Source organism: Quercus robur, chromosome 2, assembly GCF_932294415.1.
Source record: "Quercus robur chromosome 2, dhQueRobu3.1, whole genome shotgun sequence".
NCBI classification, from domain to species: Eukaryota; Viridiplantae; Streptophyta; class Magnoliopsida; order Fagales; family Fagaceae; genus Quercus; species Quercus robur.
Window position 1 is genome coordinate 71,677,788 of NC_065535.1, and position 23,744 is coordinate 71,701,531.

The 23,744-nt window shown below is 35.1% G+C and overlaps 2 protein-coding genes and 1 pseudogene across 2 annotated transcripts; 2 read left to right on the plus strand and 1 right to left on the minus strand.

Moving 5' to 3' along the window:
• Nucleotides 1-8,451: 8,451 nt before the first annotated feature.
• LOC126702770 (50S ribosomal protein L12-1, chloroplastic-like) lies at nt 8,452-9,909 on the plus strand (annotated as a pseudogene).
• A 5,659-nt stretch (nt 9,910-15,568) lies between these two features.
• Nucleotides 15,569-19,455, plus strand: LOC126714863 (PWWP domain-containing protein 6). Its single transcript, XM_050415256.1, has 2 exons — nt 15,569-15,764; nt 16,121-19,455. The coding sequence occupies exon 2, from the start codon at nt 16,163-16,165 to the stop codon at nt 19,196-19,198; it is 3,036 nt and encodes a 1,011-aa protein (XP_050271213.1). The 5' UTR covers nt 15,569-15,764; nt 16,121-16,162; the 3' UTR covers nt 19,199-19,455.
• An 894-nt stretch (nt 19,456-20,349) lies between these two features.
• LOC126714864 (universal stress protein A-like protein) lies at nt 20,350-23,406 on the minus strand. The gene is made up of 4 exons (XM_050415258.1): nt 22,884-23,406; nt 21,275-21,396; nt 21,026-21,144; nt 20,350-20,775 (listed from the first exon to the last, which is right to left on the minus strand). The coding sequence occupies exons 1-4, from the start codon at nt 23,074-23,076 to the stop codon at nt 20,667-20,669; spliced, it is 543 nt and encodes a 180-aa protein (XP_050271215.1). The 5' UTR covers nt 23,077-23,406; the 3' UTR covers nt 20,350-20,666.
• Between the last annotated feature and the right edge of the window lie 338 nt (nt 23,407-23,744).

Consider the following 23,744-nt stretch of genomic DNA (forward strand, 5'->3'; position numbering starts at 1 on the left):
ACCATATGGATCTTGTATGAAGGTGTAATCCTTTTTCCTAATTGTTTTTTTGTGTTGCCATAATGAGAGTTCAAGATAAAACATGATAGTAATCATTTAAATTCCCTTGAATATGTTTGAATGTTTAATGTTCTTATATGTTCTTCACATGTTCTTGGTTGTTCATCACAGGTTCATGCATAACACTAATTTTAATCTTAAATCCACATCAAAAATATGAAAAACATGTTTGTTTAATAATTTTTTCAAATCCTTAAATCTAGGATATTACCATCCACACACATTCACTATAATTTATTTTTCAATCCAACTGAAATCCTTAATAAATAGAATTAGGGTTTATCGCATGCACATACTTTAAATTCAACATGTAAATTGCTTGATAACATATTGGATGATGTGATATGAATGTTGGCCACTATAGTTTAGAAGACCGGTTTCGCCAGGTAAGATGGGTAACTAACACCTTCCCACGAATTTAGATCAAGGGTTAGTAGATCAAATGCTTATCCATGTAATTTTCGATTTTTAGATTGTAACTAGGAAACAAAGTCATGTACTTTTATCTTAGATTGTATTTAGGACTAAAGCCATGTAATTTTTCTATGATCAATGTGAATTCAATTGAAAATTAATAAAATGAGGAATTTTTCAATTTTAGTTTTCTTATTTATTCCAATAATTAAATAAGTGGCGATTCCATTGTAAAACCCTTAATCTAAAGGGAAAATATAATCAGTTGAATCTCCATTTTGAGAGACAATAACACGACTCCACCCATTCATATGGGTTTGGCCCAACATCCTATAAAAAGGGGCTCGGGGTGCAGTCTCTCACAGAAGCCTGCTTAAGCCCATAAAGAGACTTGTTCAACTTACAAACCATCTCTCCCTGGCTATGAAACCCTGGTGGAAGAGACATATAAACCTCCTCAGACAAACCCCCATGTAGAAAAGTATTATTGACATCAAGTTGCCCAAGATACCAACCCTTCATAGCAACCACAGCCAAGAGGCATTAAATAGAAATCATTTTGGCAACAGGTGAGAAAGTTTCATTATAATCAACCCCTTCCTTCTATGTGGAACATTTGACAACTAACCTAAACTTATACTTTTCAATGGAACCATTAGACTTGTACTTGATTTTATAAACCCACTTACAACCAATAGGCTTCTTATTGGCAGGCAAAGGTGTCAAAGTCCAAGTGTGATTGGCCTCTAGAGCTGCTATTTCAGTAGCCATGGCCTCTTGCCATTTAGGATTAGAAACAACTTGATAATAGTATAAGGGCTCAACAATAGAAGAGATGGAACAACAAAAATGCTTATAAGAAAGAGAAAGAGAGTGATAAGAAAGATGAGAAGATAAAGGATGGGAAGTACCTATCTGGAGAACATCAGCATTGGGAAATGAGGATACTTGATTTCAGTGATAGGCTTGGAGGTAGGAAGGTTGTTTATGAATCCTAGCAGATCTTCTAAGAAGAATAGGATCAACCAAAGGCTCAGGTGGTTCAACATGAACATCTTGTAAGAATTCATCATCAAGATCAATGTGAACTTGAAGAATAGAATCACTAACTTGATCAAATGAAAGAGGAACAGCAAGTAAAGTGGATGAAGGAAGAATAGGATCAAAAGAATCAGAAGAAACAAAAGGAGAACAAGGTAAAGGAATTGACTAAGAAGGCAAAGAAGAACAAGAATCATATTTATAAGGAAACACAAATTCATGAAATACAACATCCCTGGAGATGAAGACAGAATGAGAATGGAGATCAAACACCTTATAACCCTTCACATTAAAAGGGTAACCAAGAAAAACACATCTCTTTGCTCTGGGAGAAAACTTAGTCCTAGTGTGAGCAACAGTAGATGCATAACATTCACAACCAAAAACCCTCAAATGATCATAAGAAGGAGGTTGTTTAAAAATAAGCTCATAAGGTGTTTTATTATTTAGTAAATATGATGGTAATTTGTTAATCAAATAGGCAGCTGTTAGAATGCAATCACCCCAAAACTGAATGGGAATGTTAGACTAAAAATGGAGAGCTCTAGCTATGGACAACAAATGTTGATGTTTTCTCTCCACAACAGAATTTTGTTGTGGAGTATAAACACAACAATATAGAAATATGGCATGTTAAATTCCATAGCATTATCAGTTCTAACAGATTTAATTTTGCAGCCAAATTGTGTAAGAACCATGGAATAAAAAGAAGAGATGAGAGATCTAACTCTAGATTTGGATTTCATTAAGTACACCCAAGTTGCTGGGTTGCATCATCAACCACAGTTAGAAAATACTTAAAACCATCCAAAGTAGGAGTAGCATAAGGACCCCAAACATCTAAGTGAATCAAATCAAAAGCATAGGAACTCGGTTTATTATTGAAAGGAAAAAGCAAACGTTTTTGTTTGGCTAGAGGACAGACCTTACAAAGATCATTACAAGATTTTTGCGAAAAAGGAAAAACTTGACCTAAAGCTTGAAGTTTAACATCTGATGGATGGCCAAGTCTTGCATGCCAGAGAGAAGAAAGGGAGCCTGAAAACATCACCTAATTTGTGGTGCACAAGGAAGTCTGAAAGTATAGTATAAGAAGGTTGATGAGAAGTGCCACATTGTAGCAAGTACAGTCCATCAATTGCATGTCCCACTCCAATTGTTCTCCAAGAGGTAAGATCCTGTATGAAGCAAAAAGTAAACAAAAGTACAAGACAACTTAGTTGAAATTTAGTAAAGGAACTGACAGAGAAAATAACAGTCCTAATGTGTGTTACTGAAACTGTTTCTCCATTAGGCAGTTGAACCATGGACTAAGTAATAGCGGTAATAGTGGTCAAAAGGTAGACAGAACAAACTATATGGTCAGCAACACTAGTGTCAATGACCCAAGTATTGGAATCTTATGCCCTTCTATTAACTACTTGTGCAGAAAAAAACTGAGTGTTTGAAATCCATACTTGTCATAGTAGGAGCATTAGATGATACCACATTAGCCATGGCATTAGTGAGTGTGTCTTTCCCTTGAATAGATGGATCTAATGGAGAACTAGGAGTGCCAATGAGAACAAGAAACTGTTGATATAGCTCTGGAGTGAAAAACAGGTGTCACAGGACCTAAAGAAGTCAGAAAAGACAAATCTTGGGGCTGTGATTGGGGTTTTGAGAAAGCCACTTGATGTTCCATTGGAGTTTTGCCCTTGAACTTGTAACCAGGGGAGAATCCATGTAACTTATAGCACTTATCAATGGTGTGACCAGGCTTACCACAATGGGTGCAAATTGGCTTATCTTTTCCTTTATTCCCATTGTTTTCAACATAATTGACCTCGGAATTGACATTGAAATTCTGTGATTTGGCAACCAAGGCAGTTGATTCAACCTTTGGATTGGAACAATGAGTAACAGATCTGTGTGTTTCTTCTTGAATCATCAAGGAATACACTTTATTGAGAGAGGGAAAAGGGTCCATAAGCAAGATTTGTGTCCTTACTTGTAAGAAATAGTCATTTATCCCCATCAAAAACTTCATAACAGATTCTCTAGATTGCAAATCATTAAGTCTCTTATTCACATTGCATGTGCATTTGCCACAAGTACAAGAAGGAAAAGGACTATTGTTTTGCAATTGATCCCAAAGAACCTTTAATTGAGTGAAGAAATTAGTAATGGAAGTCTCACCTTGATGGAGTTCTGTAATTTCCTTTTGAAGGTTGTAAATCTTAGGACCATTCTTTTGAGCAAGATGATCTTTCAAATCATTCTAGATTCCCAAGGCAGTGTCTTCATAGATGATACTAGCTTGAAGCCTAGGAGAAACTAAGTTTGTCAACCAAGTTCCCACCATATTATCACACCTGATCCAAGCTTGAACAGCTGAAGGAATGGACACCAATGGAGATGATAAAGTGAGTGTGCCATCATGAAACCTAGCTTGTTTTTGGTGAGCAGAGCTTTCCTCACTGCTCGTGCCCAAGCTGAGTAATTCTCACTCCTTGTCAAAGGTTGAGTCACAAGTGCAATGCTTGGACTCTCTCCATGGTGCAAAAATAGGGGATCATCCATTGGAGAATCCTGAGTAGATGGAGGAGCACTCTCTATTGTGGGAACATATGAAGAAGTAGTGGAAGCCATTGATGACAAGAAAAAGCTTTGACAAGTTGAAAGGAAAAGAAAATTTAAGAGAAAATTCGAAGAGAAAACCAAACCCTAGATTGGAATTTGGGAAAATGTCTAGAAACTTAGAGAGAATTCTAGAAAGCTTGCTCTAATACCATATTAGAAACTTGTGATGAAAAACTAATTCTCATTAATAAGAAATTAAGATACAGAGTTTGTATATATATGTACAGAGAAGAAGAAAACTATCAAAGAAACAAACTAACTAACTTTGACACGTGCTGTACAGGTTCTATAACTAACATTTACACATGCTAACTAATAACAGTGACTAAACAGTAACTAACACTAACTACAGGTCGTTTTGGTGCTTTAAGCTACAATCACTGTCGTTTTTCTTCTCACTATCGTTTAGCTTCATCTCTGTTCTGCAGTTACCCTTGCTACCTCTATCTTCTTCTATCAAGCCAATCTGCCCTTACTTGAGCTTATTATCTTCATTTTGATAGCTTTCTTCTAATGTTGCTCATTGTTTATATGGCTAGAATTGTGGGTTATGTGTTAATTGAGGTTTCATCCGTTAGCAAATTTCTGATAATATTGTTAAAAAGTAATCTTGTTTTGAAACATTGTACTCTCATACTCTATTAAAGAAGTTTTAAAATAATTTTAATAAAACAATAATGATCAACACTACATAAATTGCCCAAAAAAAAAATTCATATCTAAAATATATTTTTGTATAAATAAAATTCACATGATAATTTTTACTTTTTAGCCATTTTTATGTAATGTAGATGACTAACAAAAACTCAATATTAAAAAAAAATTAAATGAGTAATTAAAGTTTCTTGCTACTGTTTATCTTCTATAACTTAGCTTGATTTAATAAGAAGAGGAAGAAGAAATAAACACACAAATAATAGATTTTTTTTTAATTAAAAAATTATAATTGAGCTCAAAGATTTAATGCAAATGTAGATTAACGGTTGCTAGGTGACAATCACAGTGAATGGTTGGAAAAAAGTTAGGGTCCAAATCGTTTTGAAGGTATTGTCTTCCCACTCACCATGTGGCAATTAAATATTATTTATGTATAGTTTAAATCACAATGCTTTTTTAATGAGTTATTTGATTTATTTAAATAATATACATTGATAATCTTATAAATCGTCACATAATAGATTAGAAAAAAATAACTCCAAACTGGTTTAAAGCCAAACTTTATGTGTAGATAAAGATCACCAACCCAGTCATGATGGAAGGATTTAGACAAAATTTGGCTCTAAATATGCCTACAACACCCACTAAAAAAATTAACATGATTACATGTTTTAAAAATATAACCATTAGATTTAAGTGCATAGCCAGAATTTTTATTTTTAAGGCCAAGTTATAACACCAATATATTAGTCAAGACTCAAGACAACCTCCCCCCCCCCCCCCCCCCCCCGGGGCCAAAATTGGCAATTAACACCAATCCCCAAACTATATAGTTAGTTGGCAACATTTCAAAACTATATACTAAACTAGCATATCGAGTTTAAAAGACTTGATTTACCCCTTAGTTCTGATTTGGTTTTTTTCCTCGTGGAATCCACCTGGAACTCGACTCTTAGAGGCTCGAGTTCCATATCGACCCTTAGAGCCTCGATTTTCGTGTTTAGAGAATGATGTGGTTTATCCACATGGAATCCACTTGGAAATCAACCCTTAGAGGCTCGATTTCATAAAGCAAATTCCCCTCTCTTTCTCTCACGCTATCATTCAGTCACACTCACTCTCTCCACTCTTACTCGTCAACAGAGACACCCTCAATTCCTCACTCTCGTTATTCCTCTAACTCTCAATTCCTCGTCCTCCTCCAAATTCCTCATCTACAAACTCATCCTCAGTTCTTCCCTCTAAATCCATAGACTCACCCAAACACTCCAACCACCCTACCTCACTGAAACTCGCTACCTCTGTATCACTGAAACCCACAATCTATAGAAGCTTGTGAAACACCAGGTAATCCATTTTGTTAAATGCTTTTTTTGTTTTGTGGGTTTGATTTTTTATTTTTACGCATTTTTGTTCGTGGGTTGATTTGATGATATATGCTTAAATCATTGAATAGTATATTAGGCAAATCAAATTTCTATCTTGTATTTTGTCAAAAAAAAGGGAACACATTTCAAATTTCTATCAAATTTTAAATGCATTGTTTTGTGATATGCATTGTTGATGCAATTTGAGTTGGATGGATCTTCTGTGAAATTTCTATGCATTGTTCTGTGATATGCATTTCATTTCAGTAATAGCTTGTAAGAGTTAAATTTGATTTGGTATATAGTGTTCCTTTTGCCATTATTTGTTTTAAAGAAACACTAATCGCATTGTTTAGCAAAAAAAAAAAAAAACATGAATTTAATGTTTAATTTTGAAATGATATCGTTTCATCAATAATGAACAAAAGGACTAAAAATGATTTCGTTGCTAAAGTTAATATACGCCTAGCTCGATTTTATTATTACATCTGAAAAGAGATGGTATTAACTGCGATGAAGTTTAAAATTACATAAAATCCATCACACCTCCAATAACAGCCCAACATCTACCATTCTTTTGAATAAAAAAAATCGCATTCTTGGATTGCTTAAACTAGTTCTTTCCCAAAACCAAAACTTACAATTAAGAGTAGAAGATTTCTATTCATGTAGATATATGAAACCCATGTAATAAATGCAGGTTACACATTGAACGTCGCTAACTATCTTATCTTATCTTTTAAGCCAAGGATCTATTTTGAGTTAAAGCCGGTTTGGTGCGATTCTAATTCCAAAGTATCCAAACCCAAGTTTGATCAGAACTTGGGTTTTCTCTTCGCTTTCAAAATTCACTTTGTAGATGCACTTGTCTTAATCCTGATAAACAAAATGCAATATGTAATAAGAAATTCTAATAAAAATAGTGCTATGAGTGAACTTTTTATTAATTAACAAACACTGTATGCAACAAGCACCCAATTGATGCAAAATGAACAAATAAATATTAAATACCGCAGGCAGAGGATCTCCGTTGTCTATTACAAAGAGCTTTCATATATAATCTGAGAAAATCTTTAGCACTTTCTTCCGTTTGAGAAAAAACAAGTTTCCTTCTTGGCTTCTCTCCATTAGAATCAAAATAATTTCAATTCATATAGATTCAATGAAAGTTTCTGGTGTGGTGAACTTGTTAAATTTCAATCTTTTTTTTATGGGACTATTATAGCTGCCAAGATATAATAGCCCAGCTTATTATTGATTTCTAGGTATCAAAATCCTCAATACATTCATTCTCATAAAAAAAAAAAAAAAAAATCCTCAATGTATTCAAGGAACTCAATTGCCAATTTCACCCTTTTAGCTCTAGAGACTCTTGAACACTGAAATGTTTTTATAGACTATAAAAGATTGAGACATAAGATCATCTAGAATCTCCTTGTCATGGATAGGAGGTGAATCCCAATCAATCTCTAAGTCAAGAGATGGAAAAAAAAATTTTGAAAATACCTTTTTGTCATGATCCATTACATACCCATGATAAAAACCTAAAAACACAAATATATCTTAAATAATTTTTACTTAAAAAAAAAAAAAGAGTCATGATCCATTACATACCTATGAGAAAAACCTAACAATACAAATATATCTTAAATAATTTTTACTTTTATAAAAACGTAGCAAATATATACATATAAAAACCTTGCAAATATATACACTAACAACTATACACTATTGGTAGAAGTTCTAAAGTGCAGATACCCTTACTTGACATGTGGATTTATGAGCTGTGAGTGTTAGGATTGTATGAGAGTAAGAGAGAGAGTGGGAGAGGAAGAGTACAAGAGTGAAGAAAGGTTTTCTTCACTATTTGCTCAAGAGACCCACAACAAAGAGAGCTAAGATCTGAATGAGATTTATGAGGAAATAAGGACCCAAAGAAACCACATTGATTAATATCCACCACAATTTGCAAATCGAGCCTTAGAGGCTCGATTTTGCTTTTAAGAAATTGAGACTCTAAGGGTCAATTTTCAAGTGGATTCTACGTGGATAAAAACCAAATCAAAATACAAAAATCGAGCCTTTGAGGCTCGAGTTCTTAGGGATAAATCGAGTCTTTTAAACTCCAGAGCCTAGTTTAGCATATAGTTTTGAAACGTTGCCAATTAACTATATAGTATGGGGATTGGTGTGAATTGCCAATCTCCCCCCCCCCCCACCCCCTCCTCTCTCTCTCTCTCTCTCTCTCTCTTTCACACACACACTTCACTTCAATTTTCAATATTCACATATGGCCATAAACACTCTCTCCACAATATCGAGGTAATTTGCAAACTAGCATAGTGAGGAGAAAGAATATCATAAGTTAAGATGCATTTGAAATAATTTTGCAAACTAGCATCTCAAGTTTTATAAACTTGATTTCAATCTAAAACTCGAGGGTCAAAGACTCGATTCCCACTTGGTGAGTTGGTAGATGCCACATAGATCTTGAGTCTTAGAGATTTAAGTTCCAAAAAGCAAAACCGAGTCTCTAAGACTCGATTTTTGTACTTGAAGAACATCAGATCTGAAGAAGAATAGAGGAAGAACAGATCTAAAGAGGCACAATCTGGAGCTCCGAAGAACAGAGGAAGAACGAAGAGACGATATGGCCGATTGGACGATTGAACGCTGGGTGAGTTGATCTAGTTGATTAGACGATTGAACGCTAGGTGGGCAATTGGACGATCTGGTCTTCAGATTTGCAACGTCGAAGAAAGAAGAAGAAGAAGTAAAAAAAATAACGCGAGGAATAAGAACGCGAAGAAGAAGAATGCGAGGAAGGCGTAGGAAAAAATAAAACTATGAAACTCGAGTTCCACGTGGATATTTTTCCACCTTAGATGCCACCGCTTACAAATCGAGATTCAAAAACTCGAGTTTTAGACACTCGAGATGCTAGTTTCCCACATTATTTTGAAATGTGACAACTAACAAAATTGTTTGATATCTAAGGTTATTTGGAAAGAAAATTCCCACAATCTCCCTCACACTCCGTTCCCCCTCTTATCCTTCACCCACACCAAAACCCACTTTCCTCCACTTCCCATCCGCTAAACCCACCCACTGTCTCACCCACTTCCGTCCCATCTTCGCTGTGTCCGCCCCATAAAAGATCAAAAAGCACGGTGCCCAAATCTCCTCCCTCACTCTCGAAGAAGCCAAGAGCTTGGTCGACTACCTCCAAAAAAAGCTCAACATCTCCCCCGCCTCCTTTGCCCCAATAGCTGCCACCGTCACTGGAGTTGACGTGGGACCCACCGTTGTCGAAGAGAAGATTGAGTTCGACATGGTTATCGAGGATGTCCCCAGCAGTTCGAGGATTTCGGTGATTAATGCGGTGAGGGCGTTGACGAGCTTGGCTTTGAAGGAGGCTAAGGAGTTGATTGAAGGGTTGCTTAAGAAGTTTAAGGAAGGGGTTTCTAAAGATGAGGCTGAAGAGGCCAAGAAGCAACTTGAGGAAGCTGGGGCTAAGATTGCTATTGTGTAATTTGATTTGATTTTTGGGTTTCTAATGGTTAATTTGTGTTTTTGGGTTTAGTTTGTAGTTGGGTTTTGGTGGTACAGTGAAATGTGATGGTTGTTCATGAATGATTTTTGCAAATTTAGTGGTTTTTTTGTTGTTGCACTCCTTGTGTTTGTTGTAATGCCACAGAGAATGTGAGAGACAGAGAGGAGCTTGTGAAATGAAAGTGCATTTTATAGACTTGTGTTGTGGAGGTTTTACACTTTTTATGTATGTATGCATGTGTTATGGTAGTGTTCATTGAATTGGATAAGACTTAAAAAAAAGGTAGCAATTTGCGATTAGTTGAGTTGGGAGGGATTTCATGAGTGAATTTCATGACTTGGTTGTCCCTATTTTGAAGGGTAATGCTTGTTGTTACTTGTTTTAGTTGTTTTTAGTTGCACTTGTTTTGTATCTTTTATTGCAACAGAGGAGGATGTTGAATAGGTGAGGTTTGTGTAATGAGCTGCATTTCTAGATTGGTAGTTTTATGTGTGCTTTAGTAGTGTTCATTGAATTGGACAATGAACAAAATCTAAGAAAAGTGCAATCTCTTTTTTTACATGTAAGAAAATAGTTGAATATGCCTTATCCAATCTAATTCATGTATGAAAACAACAACATTTCTATACGGTGTGTTTTATGTCCTTGTATACTTCTTCACTTTAGAAATTAAGGTGTAAAATTGAGAGAGAGGGAGGGTATCATTTTTCTATGAAATACTTTTGTGGGAAATGGAACTCAGATTGGAGCCCCATGGAGTCAAGGACACCCATGACTTGGATCCAAACCAATCCCCTCACACCCCTCCTTTTTTTTACAAGATAGAAATTCTACTCTAGCTTAATCTAAGTGTATATGTGTGTGAAACTCCCTCTAAAAGACTTGAACTCCAGCCCTTGCCTTCTAGACCCTACAAATACTTATACCGAAGAAGTGACCATCTCACCAAGAGTGTGCGGTGGTCAAATTGCTTTCCTTTAATGTTGCTCATCGTTTATATGGCTGGAATTGTGGGTAATATGTGTTAATTAAGGTTTTATTCGTTAGCAAATTTCTGTTAAAGAAGTTTTAAAATAATTTTAATAAAACAATAATGTCTCATAAGAAATAATCAACGCTACATAAATTGCAAAAATATATAGATATATATATATATATATATATTTATATCATAACTAATAAAATTTTTTGTATAAATAAAATTCACGTGATAATTTTTACTTGTTAACCATTTTTTATGTAATGTAGATGGCTAACAAAAACTCAATATTAAAAAAAAAAATTAAATGAGTAATTAAAGTTTCTTGCTATTGTTAAAGAGTTATTATTATGAGTGGATGTCATACGTTAAAACTCTCTTTAAAAAAAAAAAAAAAAAAAAAAAAAAAAAAAAAAAAAAAAAAAAAACCTTAGCTTGATTTAAAAGAAGAAATAAACGCACAAATAATAGATTTTTTTAATTAAAAAATTATAATCGAGCTCAAAGATTCAATGCAAATGTAGATTAAAGTTTGCTAGGTGGCAATCATAGTGAATGGTTGTAAAAAAAATAGGGTCCAAATCGTTTTGAAGTTATTGTCTTTCCACTCATTGGGTGGCAATTAAATATATTATTTATGTGTAATTTTTAATCCCAAAGCTTTTTTAATAAGTTATTTGATTTGCTTAAATAATATATATTGATAATCTTATAAATCGTCACATAATAGATTAGAAAAGATAGCTCCAAATTGGTTTAAAGTCAAATTTTATATACAGATAGAGATCACCAACCCAGGGGTGGAGCTAGGATTTTTTGTTTGGGGGGGCCAAATTTTGGTATTAATATATTAGTTTTGAGTCAAGATAAACCATCCTACACATGCGTAAACATACATACACGAATATAAATATTAATATTTTGATATAGAGTAGGTCATAATTTATAAATATATTGTATATAAAATTAACAACTTTCAAATATATATATTCGCAAGATAATTTTTTAGGAGAACTTATCATCTTTTAAACTCCAATGAGTATACAAAAGCTGTCTAGTTTGATATTAAACATGTACAAAAAACAAATTAGAGAAAACAAAAACCACCTTGTCTCTATAACTACTAGACCAATTGACAAATTCTATTGATTTTTAAGAACATTATTGGACTAACTCAAACATTTGGGGGGGCCAACTTCTATTTTTGTAGCTAAATATTTAAAGTTTTAATACTTATACATAATATAAAATAATTTTTTAAAATTTTGGGGGGGCCATGCTTAAGCTTCGCCCCTGCACCAACCCAATCTTGACGGAATGATTTGGACAAAATTTGGCTCTAAACATGCCTACAATACTTACTAAAAAAATTAACATGATTACATATTTTAAAAATATAACTATTAGATTTAAGGGCATAGTCAGAAATTTTTGTATGGAAGGCCAAGTTACGACACTAATATATTAGTCAAGACAACCTCCCCCCCCCCCCCCCCCCCAACACACACACACACACACACACACACACACACACACACACACATATACTAACTATAAGAGGATTCCTCTTTTTGGATTGGATTTTCATGTGGTTTGAAATACTCCTAGACCCTACGTTTAATAGGGACAAAACTTGAGGATAACATGGTAAAAATATATCTCCAACTTCATATAAAATGCCTACAAAATAGAACAATCTCTTACTAATCCTTGTATTCAAAACAAACTTATCCAAAAGTTAAAATTATAAAAAATAAAAATAAAAATCTCAATCCACTTTGATATTTCCCTCAAGACCACGTTCTATTTTTTTTTTTATAAACTTTATCAAGACTTACCAGTTTCTTTTATTTATTTATTTATTTATGAATTTCCGGTTTCCTTAATTCCTAATCTCACATAAACTTGACCAAAAAAAAGAGCTTCATTGCACGCGCTTGTGATGAGGCTAGTGTGTGTCTACACACACACACACACACACATTTTTATTTGATAAGTTATATATGTACACACACCCCAAAAAGAAAAGAAAAGAAAAGAAAAAAAAAAAAAAAAGAGCTTAGCATTTTGTATCAAAATTATGTTTCATGATGATCTCTCATAAATTGAAATTTATCCTTTTCCTTTTTCATAGTGAAATTCTAAAGAATTTCATTTTTAATACATATTATCAATTGTATACCAAAATGAGTAAAAAATATTTCAATTGAACTAATAATAATTTTCAAAACATGAATGATTCAAAACTTGGAGGAACAAGTTTGGTTCTAAACATATTTGGAGTTATCTTGCTCTAACCCATTACGTAGCAATTAAATAAACATTTCATGTGTAATTTTAGTCACAATATTTTTTTAATGATTGAATGACTTTTTTAATTGCTACATAATGTGTTGAAAAGATACATTTAAACATGTTTTGAGCTAAACTTTATAAAAAAAAAAAAAAAAAAAAAAAAAATTTAACACATATAAGAGCACATTTTACAATAAAAAAATGAAATTGAGAAAAGTAAAGTATTATCTCTATAACTATTAGATCAATTTTTTTTTAAGAGCATCATTTGACTAACTCAAATATATGGGAGAGCCAACTCCTATTTTCATAGATTAAAATTTCAAAATGTTAAAATAAATAAATATATATACACACACATACACACATATACTAACTAAGGAAATTTCAAAATTTTGGGGGGACCATGGCGCCCCACCCATGTTTGTAGCTCTGCCACTGGTACTTGGATTGTATGTTCTTAAAACACATGTCAAATTTTGTGCCAAATAGTTGTTATTTACTATTCAAATCCATAAACTTATTTTTTAGGTATAATCTTATATTAGAAAAAAAAAACTTTAAATTTAAACATTTGTCAATAACATAATTATTGGTTTTTGATTTTTTTGGAAATTTTGCAATAATAAAATATATAAGAAGAAAATGTAATTAAACAGTGAATTTATCAAAATTCACATCTAATAAAAAGATATTAAGTGGTGTTATAACTTTGTTAGAAAGATTTTAACCCTTCCAACTCTAAAAGAAAGAAAAACATTGAGAGAAGTGAAGAGAAGAAACAACAAAAGTGAGAATCAAGCCTAGAAAGATATGAGTCTAAAATTGTGAAACAAAAAAAATTAACAAGATGTAATTTAGATGCAATAGCTTACATTAAGTACTTTGGGTTTCTCAATCACATATATTAAAGTACATTCACCTATAAAGCATAAACATACTACAATATTCTTGAATGACAATTAAATAAAAAGAAGTGTTATGTTCTTAACATTTTACACAACAAATTATAGGTGGTTAGTTGTTATTGGTTGATGTAGGGGTCAGTTAGTTAGGAGGTACTATTAAGGCTGTACGAATTGGGCCTATGGCCCAATCTGAGGACATTAGCTAATCCAAGAATGACCAAATGAGGTTATAATGAGAATGGTATAAAGAGAAAAATAAAGATAGTATGAGATAAGTCCAATGAACGTCTGAGGAGAAAAGCCATCTCGGGAACAAGGATCCGAGGTTAGTAAGAGTGCTATATCAGCCTAAACTTTTTTCAAAGTTACATCACAACTAGGAGTTGGACGTTGGACAAGGGGTAAGAAAAGGGGGGCAACAAATATCTTCAAAAAACTGCTACCTCCACATTAAATGCCTCCCAACTAACTCTCTGGCTGCATTAATGTGGAGGTGATACCTGAACAGTGACCAAGCAGCCTTATAGCTACTATTTGATGGCTCTGGGAAGTGTTGGATGGGACAAGAAGGAGCTCCTAGAATCCAACCTACATGTGTATGGTAGGGATAACACCAAGATTGTAATATATAGTACGGGAAGGTGACCTAAAAGGGGGATCGGGAAAAAATCATAAAATCGAGGCAATAACATTGTGGGTTCTTGTAACTATGTTCATCATTAAGATATTATAAAATAAGTTTCTCAAGATGTGCCGAGGAGAGAATTTCGTACTTTACTTGTGTTTAACAAACTTAATTCAACAACTTTATAGTCCATCTTTTAGAGTAGAACTAATTCTTTCACCCACGCTTTATAAATTCATTGTTTGTAACAATCTATCATTTAAAATTTGTTATGAAAGTATTATTGAATATAATATTTCTCTCAAATAAAATACACTCACATGTTTGTATTTAATGTATTGCACCTAAAAAATTGTACAAAAGTTTTATACATTAATAACAAATCCAAAGCCATATGAGAAAAGAGATTAAAAAATGAGAAATATTATGTTTACAATATTTTTACAACAAATCTTATATGGTAGATTGTTAAGAATTGTTATTGTTGGATAGAAAAGTAATTTCAGTAGTATGTTCAAATTAGAGTCAATAACAACTAAACAGAAAATATTATAAAGGTAACACCTCTCTTAAAAAATAAGATTGATAATAATAATTGACCCATTTAAACCATAGATAACTGACCCAACTCGTTGTTTTAACCAATCATCATTCGAGCTGACCCCTTTTTTCAAGGGTTCAAATTGTTTTCACCCATATTCATGTTTATCGTTGAGTTTAAAATGGATAAGTGGAATTCGAATTCAATTTTATCAAATCTTAAAATAAAATTCTTAAAAAAAAAACTCTATATGTAAAGTTTCCTAAATAAACTTCAAAAAATTAAATAAATAAACCTGTTTTTAAGTACAAAATAAATCAACTCTCTTCCATTAAAAAAAAATTTTGCAGAAAAATTATAAAAATAAATAAACCTTTTTTTTTTTTAGAATCACATAAATAAATAAACCTAAACACACGCTAAAAAACCTAAGCGTGGAAGTAGACCGTTCGATAGCGACAGCCAAAAAAGAAAAAAGCGCCGAGTCACCACCGCTTGAAAATGAAACCAGCCTCTCTTTTTACCACGATATTTTCATTTCCCAGGCCCGAGATATTCCTCTCTCTTTCTCTCTCTCTCTGTAAAACCATTTTATATTCCTTTCTCTCTCTAGAATTGGATTCCATTCCACTATCCTCTGGAAAAAAAAATGGCCTTGAGAATCGCTTCCAAAGGTTAAAGCTTTGCAAAACCCTAGCCCTGGTATATATCTTTCTTTTCTCTACTTATGTTTTTTTTGCTTTTGTATAAAAATACTATCTTTTTTTTGTTTAAGGTGGGGTTTTTTTAAAATCAAATGTTAGTGTTCAGCTTTTTGTTCAAGAGACCCAAAATCCCATTATAGAATGTTCTGATTTACAAGTGGGTTTTGATTGTTTTTCATTTTGCCTTTTGTTTTTTTCAAGTTGGTGGAGTTTGGTTTTCCCAAGAAATCTATTTTCCTGGAAATATTAAAGTTCAACTTTTTCGTCAAAGAAAAAACCCAAAACCCCAAATAATGTTCTGATTTACGTGTGGGTTTTGTTTGATTTTTCCATTTTCGTTTTTGATTTTTTCAGTTGGTGGAGTTTGGTTTTCCCGAGAAAAATATTTTCCCGGAAATGGGAACGGTTGAGACCAAGTCTAAAACCCTAATAGCTGAACCAGCTAAACCTCAAGTCCATAAAGAGAAAGACTTTGAATTGGGTATTGATGGTTCGGCCGGTTCTGGGGCAGGTTCAGAGGGGGCACAAGAAAATGGGAATAGGGTTTCTGTAAATGGAAAGGAGGGTTTGGATGGTGATTTGGGAGGTGGGTTTGTTGAGGGAGTTAAGAATCAGGTAGTTGGGACCGATATTTCGGTAGAGGAGGGTTTGGGAGGCCGAGATTTTGATGTTTTGGGTGGAGGGGAGAAAGATGGGCTCGAGGATTGTGAGATGAAGGGAGTAACTTCTTTGTTGAAAATGAGAGAAAGTGTGAAGGTAGTTGAGGTTCAAGATGGTGGTGAGAGTGAGAGTTTCAAAAAGTTGGAAACTTTAGGCGTTGAGGAAATGGCCAGTGGTGTTGATGGGGTGTCGCGTGTTGTAGATATAGGCGGGGGAGTGTCGAATAAAGGTGTGGAAGAGAGGGGGCATTTGGGAGAGGAATTTGTGGTTGAGGATAATGGTGGTGGTTTGAGCGAAAATGGGCAAGACCCAGATGGGGAAATTGGGATTGTTGAGGTTCCAATTGAGGATATGTTTGTGAACAATGAGATGGAAGAAGAGGAGGGTGTGGTTGATGAAGGGCATGAGTTTTCTGTGGGTGATTTTGTGTGGGGTAAGATTAGGAGTCACCCTTGGTGGCCAGGCCAGGTATATGATCCTTCAGATGCTTCAGATTATGCAGCGAAGTTGAAGGTGAAAGACCGGTTGCTTGTGGCATACTTTGGAGATGGCACGTTTGCTTGGTGCCAACCCTCTCAGTTGAAGCCTTTTGAGGAGAATTTTGAAGAGATGTCACGGCAGAGTAACTCAAAGACCTTTGTTTATGCTGTGCATAAGGCTGTGGATGAGATTAGTAGGCTTTTAGAGCTAGAGATGACTTGTTCTTGTGTAACAAAAGAGAACGGAGATGGACTTGATAGACCATTGGCAGTGAATGCTGGAATCAAGGATGGAGTCAATGTGCCAGAAGGTGGAATTGGGAAGCTTTCAAACATTATGACTGAGCCAGTGGATCTTCTTGGTGAAGTGAAACAAATTGCGCAGAATATTTCCTTTCCCAGCACACTTGGGCTTTGGGTGTTAAAGAGCCGGCTGGCAGCTTTTTATCGTGCAAAGGGGGGTTATCCCTTGCCTTTGTTTCATGAGCTACAACCAATTCCCGGCCTTGAAGACGATTTGAATTATGGGGCAGCAGGCATAAGTAATACAGTGGAAGTCCCAATCCAAGGGCCATTTGCTGAAGAGTGGCTTTCTTCACCAATAAGTCCTAAATTTGGCCAAACTGGTCCAACCACGTTGCAGAAGTGCCTAGGGAATTCAGATGATAGACTACATCAAAGAAGGAAGCAAAAAAGTATTGCTGAAATTATGGAAGGGAACAACGATGTTACAGCAAAAGGCAAGGATGGAGATGTGGCTGAAGAAGAGACAACCACAGGCAAATTGGCAACATCATCTGCGAGGAAGAAAAGGAAAGGCATTGATGAAACTGATGCTCATCTAGGCAATGAGGCAACTTCTGTAACAAGGACTAAGAGAAAGGCAAGGATGTTGGGGTCTCCATTAAGTACTAATAGCAAAGTTTCTAGTGTAAAAAATGATGGCATTGGTGGCAAGGAAGAAACGAAGAAGAGCCCTTCGTCTAGAAGGAGCAAGAAGAATGTAGATGTCAGCATTGAAAATGATGGTGTTGGTGAGGCCAAAGGAAAAATTGAGAAGGGCTCTTTGTCAAGGGAAAGGAAGAAGAGCAAGTACTTGTCCCCTCCCTTCACAAGTCTAATTGGGGTGCAAAAGAAGAAAGACATAGAAGCAGAGTCCTGTAAAGTTTCTAATGAAGCTGAATTAGGGGAGCAGATTACCACTGCTGCTGGCCACCTTGCTGGGTCCCCTCCAATTCTGAAGCGTAGTCGTGACAAATTGCAGAAGAAAATCTCCCCAGAACTTGGGCTGGGGCATGAGCCTTCTAATATCTCAAGTCCTCAAACACCAAAACAAGATTTGATCCCAGTCATTGATCCGATGAAAGTTAAGGCACCCACTAATCAAGTTCTCACTCAAGTTCGCTGTGCTGCTCTTAATCCCACAATGGAAAACAAATCCCTTGAAATGATGGGCAACTTTATGTCCATACTCAGAAGTTCAGTCTATCGTGATGGATCAAATTACAAAGCGTACAACAAGCGTCAAACTGGTAGAAAGAGAAAGAATATAGACACTGGGCCTGGGTCATTGGGTAAAGACCAAAATCATACTGACCACAAATCACCTGGACATGAATCCAAGCGGAGGAAGATCAATAAGAACAAGGAACCGGAGTCAAATCAGGCTAAACCAAAGAAATCTGCTGAAATACCAGATGCAAAGCTTAAAAAGCCTAAGTCAAAGCAAGCTGCTGGAAAATCCAAAATGAAGACCAGTGTTAAGGAGAATGAGGGGGAAGCTTCTGCTGTAGCAGCGCTTTTTGCGACATTTGGACCAGGATCCTGCTTGCCCACTAAAGCTGATCTTCTCAAAATTTACAGTAAGTTTGGCGCGCTAAATGAAGCGGAAACGGATATGTTCTACAACAGTTTCTGTGCTCGGATTGCCTTTATTAGGAGCTCTGATGCAGAAGCAGCCTTAAATCAGTCACTACAAAGTAACCCTTTTAAATCTGCCTACGTCACTTTCCGACTCCTATATCCAAAACCTGGATCGAAGACTCGTGAAATAAGAGAGATCCCACCACCAAACGCTGTTTCTGTACCCAGTGTCCAAGGCAAGACGCAAGAGAAGTCTTCTGATTCACAGCCATTACAACTTGACTACCTGAAGCAGAAACTTGAGATGATGAACTCAATGCTGGAAAACTCAGGTGGTAAGGTGTCGCCCGATACGAAAGGCAAATTGGAGAGTGAAATAAAAGGCCTATTGGAGAAGTTGAGCACTGAGCCAGGATCTTCCTCATCTTAGATCAGAGAATATGAGAAACTGAGCAATTTGGTTCCACACACACAGTTTTACAGCACATAGCTATGATCCATGTCTAGGTTTAGAAATGTATTATGTTACTTTCTTTTGCGGATGCTTGCAGAGGATGTAAAGAGTTAATTCTCTCACTGTTGTTTCTGTGAGTAGGTATTAACTTGATATAGTTGGGTTGGTCTTATTAGCATTTAAGTAAACTAGTTGCATATGCTCATCAGTATAGAGATTATCACCTTTTAGTCCATCTTTTTCTATCTTAGTTTGTAATTGATCATCAGAATTAACGGTAACAGTTGGCTACATGGTTTCAAGATTTAAAAAATACGTGATCTTGAGCTTATTCAAATCTGAAAATTTCCAAGTTAAAAATTATGGCCACAAGCTATTCCAACAATCTTTCTTACTAGCACAGTGGTGATTATATATTTGTTCCAAGTGCCAATCCATGTATATTCGAGCCTTTGCGGATTTAGAGAATTGGCCTAATTAGGAGAACGTAAAATTTGTAAAGCTGGGCTACTTGTTTTGTCCAAAGATTGAATTCAGTCTCCTTCCAGTTAGTATCAAGTCTTTTTGTTTTTTCCAATTATTGCTACTCCTGAATGGTGCGTTATGGCTGAGTTTGGGGATTTTGTAGGGGCTCAAGTGGCTAATTTCTTATAACGTATCAGTTTAGGCTTTCATCAGAGCCATACGGAAACTAGAGGAAATGTTTTTTTTTTTTTTTTTTAAGTACTAAGGGTTCAACTATAAGCACCTTTAGAAGTAATACTTGATCTTGAAATGCATGTTTTCACCTACGAAAATAGAAAAGAAAACAGAAATGCATCTTTCAGATTTTTTTTGGAAGTCAATGATAGAAAGCATCTTTGGATATCTTACGTCAATGATGCAGTGTCCTTTTAGTTGTCCGGGCCCCTTAATGCCAAATTATAACTAGTTCTGGTCGCTGATAACTGGTTTGTTAAGACAACTAAGAATCTGATCCGGTTCATTAGGCAACATAACTTATTTTTTTGGGACAAATTTAGGTAACACACCTGATCATTCCGAATTGTTGACACAATCCAACTTATATAAAATACGACACTCAATTGACATCTGGAAGGCCTACATAAATCCACTACCTTTTCACCTTATACCAAAAGGAAGGTGCAATTTAAAATAATAATCTATCCACATCAAAAAGAACATATCAAATAATCCATACAAGCTGAAATTACCGAGATCAAGGTTAAGATTTAAGAGAGCTCCAAAAAGGAGTCTGCAAATGAAGGGGAAGACCATATAGAAAAAACAAACCAAGCGAAGACCATATAGAAAAAACAAAGTTTCTCCATGTATGCAAAATCTCCACAATGTGCAGTTCTCGCAAGTGTTTACCATAGTTAATTATCCAGCTGTTAGAAGCCTATTAACAGAATGAAACAATGAAAGCACATTTCAGGGACAATCAGTCATCAACAGGGTCCTGAGGAGCTTCATCTGCACTGCGTTTGATTGTGATGACAGGGCATTCAGCATGCTTCACACAGAATTCACTTACAGTTCCTACAAAAACCCTGCAGAGGAGCACATGAAAGGAATGGTCTTAGTTTTTGAAATGTTCTTTAGTATGTCAAGGTATAGCACAATATCTCAACAAGCAAATCTAAGAATTATTAAAGCATGGATTATAGATTTATGTTTAAAGTAATGGGAAAAGAGAACTTGAGTTTTATATTCCTTGTGTTAGTAGACATGTCTGCCTATAAGAATATCAATCGCTGTGGAAGCCAGATATGTCCATAAACAAAAGCACCAAAATCATACCTCTGAAAAGGGCCAAGACCCCGACTTCCCACAACCAGAAGATCGGGTTGGACTCTCTTCACCTCATGGCAGATTACTTCTTTGGCATCACCTCTCTTGATCCATGCCTCACAAGAAACCTACATTGTGGTTAGATATTACTTGATCTAATATAAATATAGAACACTAACATGAACACACTCATAACTGCAATTCCTTCAAGTTTCCCTTTGTGAGAGAGAGAAATTCAAAACAAATGTACATTCGTACCCCAATTTCATGACATCTAGTAACAAAATACTCAAGCAGGTGAAGCCCTTTTGCCCGATCCCTGTTCATCAAGTTTTTAAAATCTTCAGGTGACGCATAAATACTATCCATGTCATCAAAACCTAGCAGGAGAAAGTTATGGCACACTGTCATTAGCGAGTGATTTTCTTCACATATACAGAACACAATTGCAAATTCATATCAGCATATGGGATAAAATAAGTAGCCTTACATACCGTGCATGAAGTTAATTTTACTCTTCATCAAATTTGTTTTACACAAAGACAATAGGATTTTTTTTTTCCTTACTTAGGCATTAAATGGAGAAATAAAGAGAAATGGGTAAAGATCTTTATTTGATTTTTATGGACCCTTTTTTTCCCCAAAAAAAAAATCATTTGATTTTTATTGACTTGGATAAAGAATATGACAAGATACAAAGAATCCTGGAAAAGAAAGGAGTTCCTCCACAGTAAATTAATGTGATTGTAGATATATATATAATGGAGCTATCACTGGCTTATATTGGGAGTATCACAAGTGAGTTTCCTGTAACAATATGTTTTTATTAAGAATGAACATTAAGTCCTTATTTCTTTGCATTGGTTATGGACAGCTTACTAGATTGATTAAGGATGGCATCCTTTGGTGTATGCTTTATTTTGGATGATATGATGTTATTCAATGAATCTTAAAGCCAGAGTTAACTCCCAGTTGGAAGTTTCAAAGGATACTTCAGAATCATGTTAATACTTTTGGTATTTTGGAACAAAAACATTCATAAGAAAGGGGGAATGAGGAGAGTGTGGCTCATAGAATTAATGCAGGGTGAATGAAGCAAATAGGTGCATCAGGACTATTTCATGACCATAGAATATCTATAAGGTAAGTTATGCTATTATGCCTATTAATATGTTCTTAAAAACGTGTAGCTAAAATAAAATTTTCAAGATAGATAAGTGAGAACAATAAGAAAGATAAGATAATGAATTAAGTCATTTGTTCAAAGGCTTAATCATGCCTCATGTGAAACCGAAGCCGGTTAATTTTAAGAGTGATTTAGCTCAAATTGACTAAGTGAAGAGAGTTAGAGGAAGTCCTAAAAAAAAAATAGGGACAGATGCAATGAAGGTGGATATGTTAAATGGGGAGGCAACATAGGTTATGATTTTAGATGAACAGAATGACAGAAAAGGATACATGTGGCCTAACCCACAACGATCATCCCTATGATAGTCCATTGAAACCAATTCAACACCACCTAATTTGTTTTTGGTTTGAGCATCCTATCATGTAACGCAGACATTGAACTGAAAATAACAAACATGACCTACGCCTACCTTTTTCGAAGACAGCCTATGCATGATCATGTACTTGGTAACAAAAAATGGAAAACCCCACATAAAAAAAGTCACAATTTACAACATTTGAACCTCTATCTTGAAATATTAGAAAAACTAAACAGGTAAAGTTGTTCTTAATTCAATGAAAACAGTATATATCAAAACCAAATTTTTGACATTCAAAAGCTAATTCCCTTAAATTGAAATAGAAAACTCCAAAAAACACCAAAAGGGTTAAAAGGGTGGGTTTGAATTGGTAAAGTTACCATCTTCATCGGGGACTTGGACATGAAGGAAGAGAAGCTTGAAAGCAGAGGTGTTGTGGCGAACGATCTTCTGGATTGTCCAATCAAAAGCTCCTCTGCTGCTTATTGAAGCGTGTGGGTGCCCTTTGATTGTCGACTCGCTCACTCCCATCAATATCCGAGTCACGGAACCACCCTCTATCTCTATCTCCATCTCCAACTCGCTCTCGAAATTAATCAGAATTTGCAGTCTGTGTCTCTCTGTTTTTGGCTTTGTGTAGATTTGTGAGGCTGAGAGGGAGGGATACGGTTGCGCGTTGTGTACTGCGGCGTAATTTTGTGTAACTAACTCTAAGATTGCTAAAGTAAACCGCGTAGCGACACACCACGAAAGCTACTTTAAAATGAGGTGTCAGTCCCTCCGCTCGTGTAGTTTCGTAGAAGAACCTAGAAGAACTGGCGGGGTGTCACCGACACCGTACGAGGAAGTATACCTGTTCCGGGTGTATATTTTCTCGCACTCACAGCTGTGTGGATCCCACCAGCTGTGAGTGTGAGGAAAAATACAGGTGTATTTTCCCGTCACCGTGTCACTTGTTTTTACTTTTGTTTTTGTCCTATTGATAAATGTTTTTAAAGAACATTTTTGTGGAGTCCAAATTGTTTGTCTCAATCTTTCATCACTCTATACTCTACAAATAAAAACATATAACATATCTCTCCATTTAATTAAATACTAAATTTATACCTTCTATTATTTCAATTACTTAAAATTAAAAAAAATTAAAAAAAAAAACTCATTATATTCCCACAGCCCATCCCCACGAGAATTTATTATTTACATTGGAGGACTGCTGATGTGGTCCTCCCTAACCAATGAGA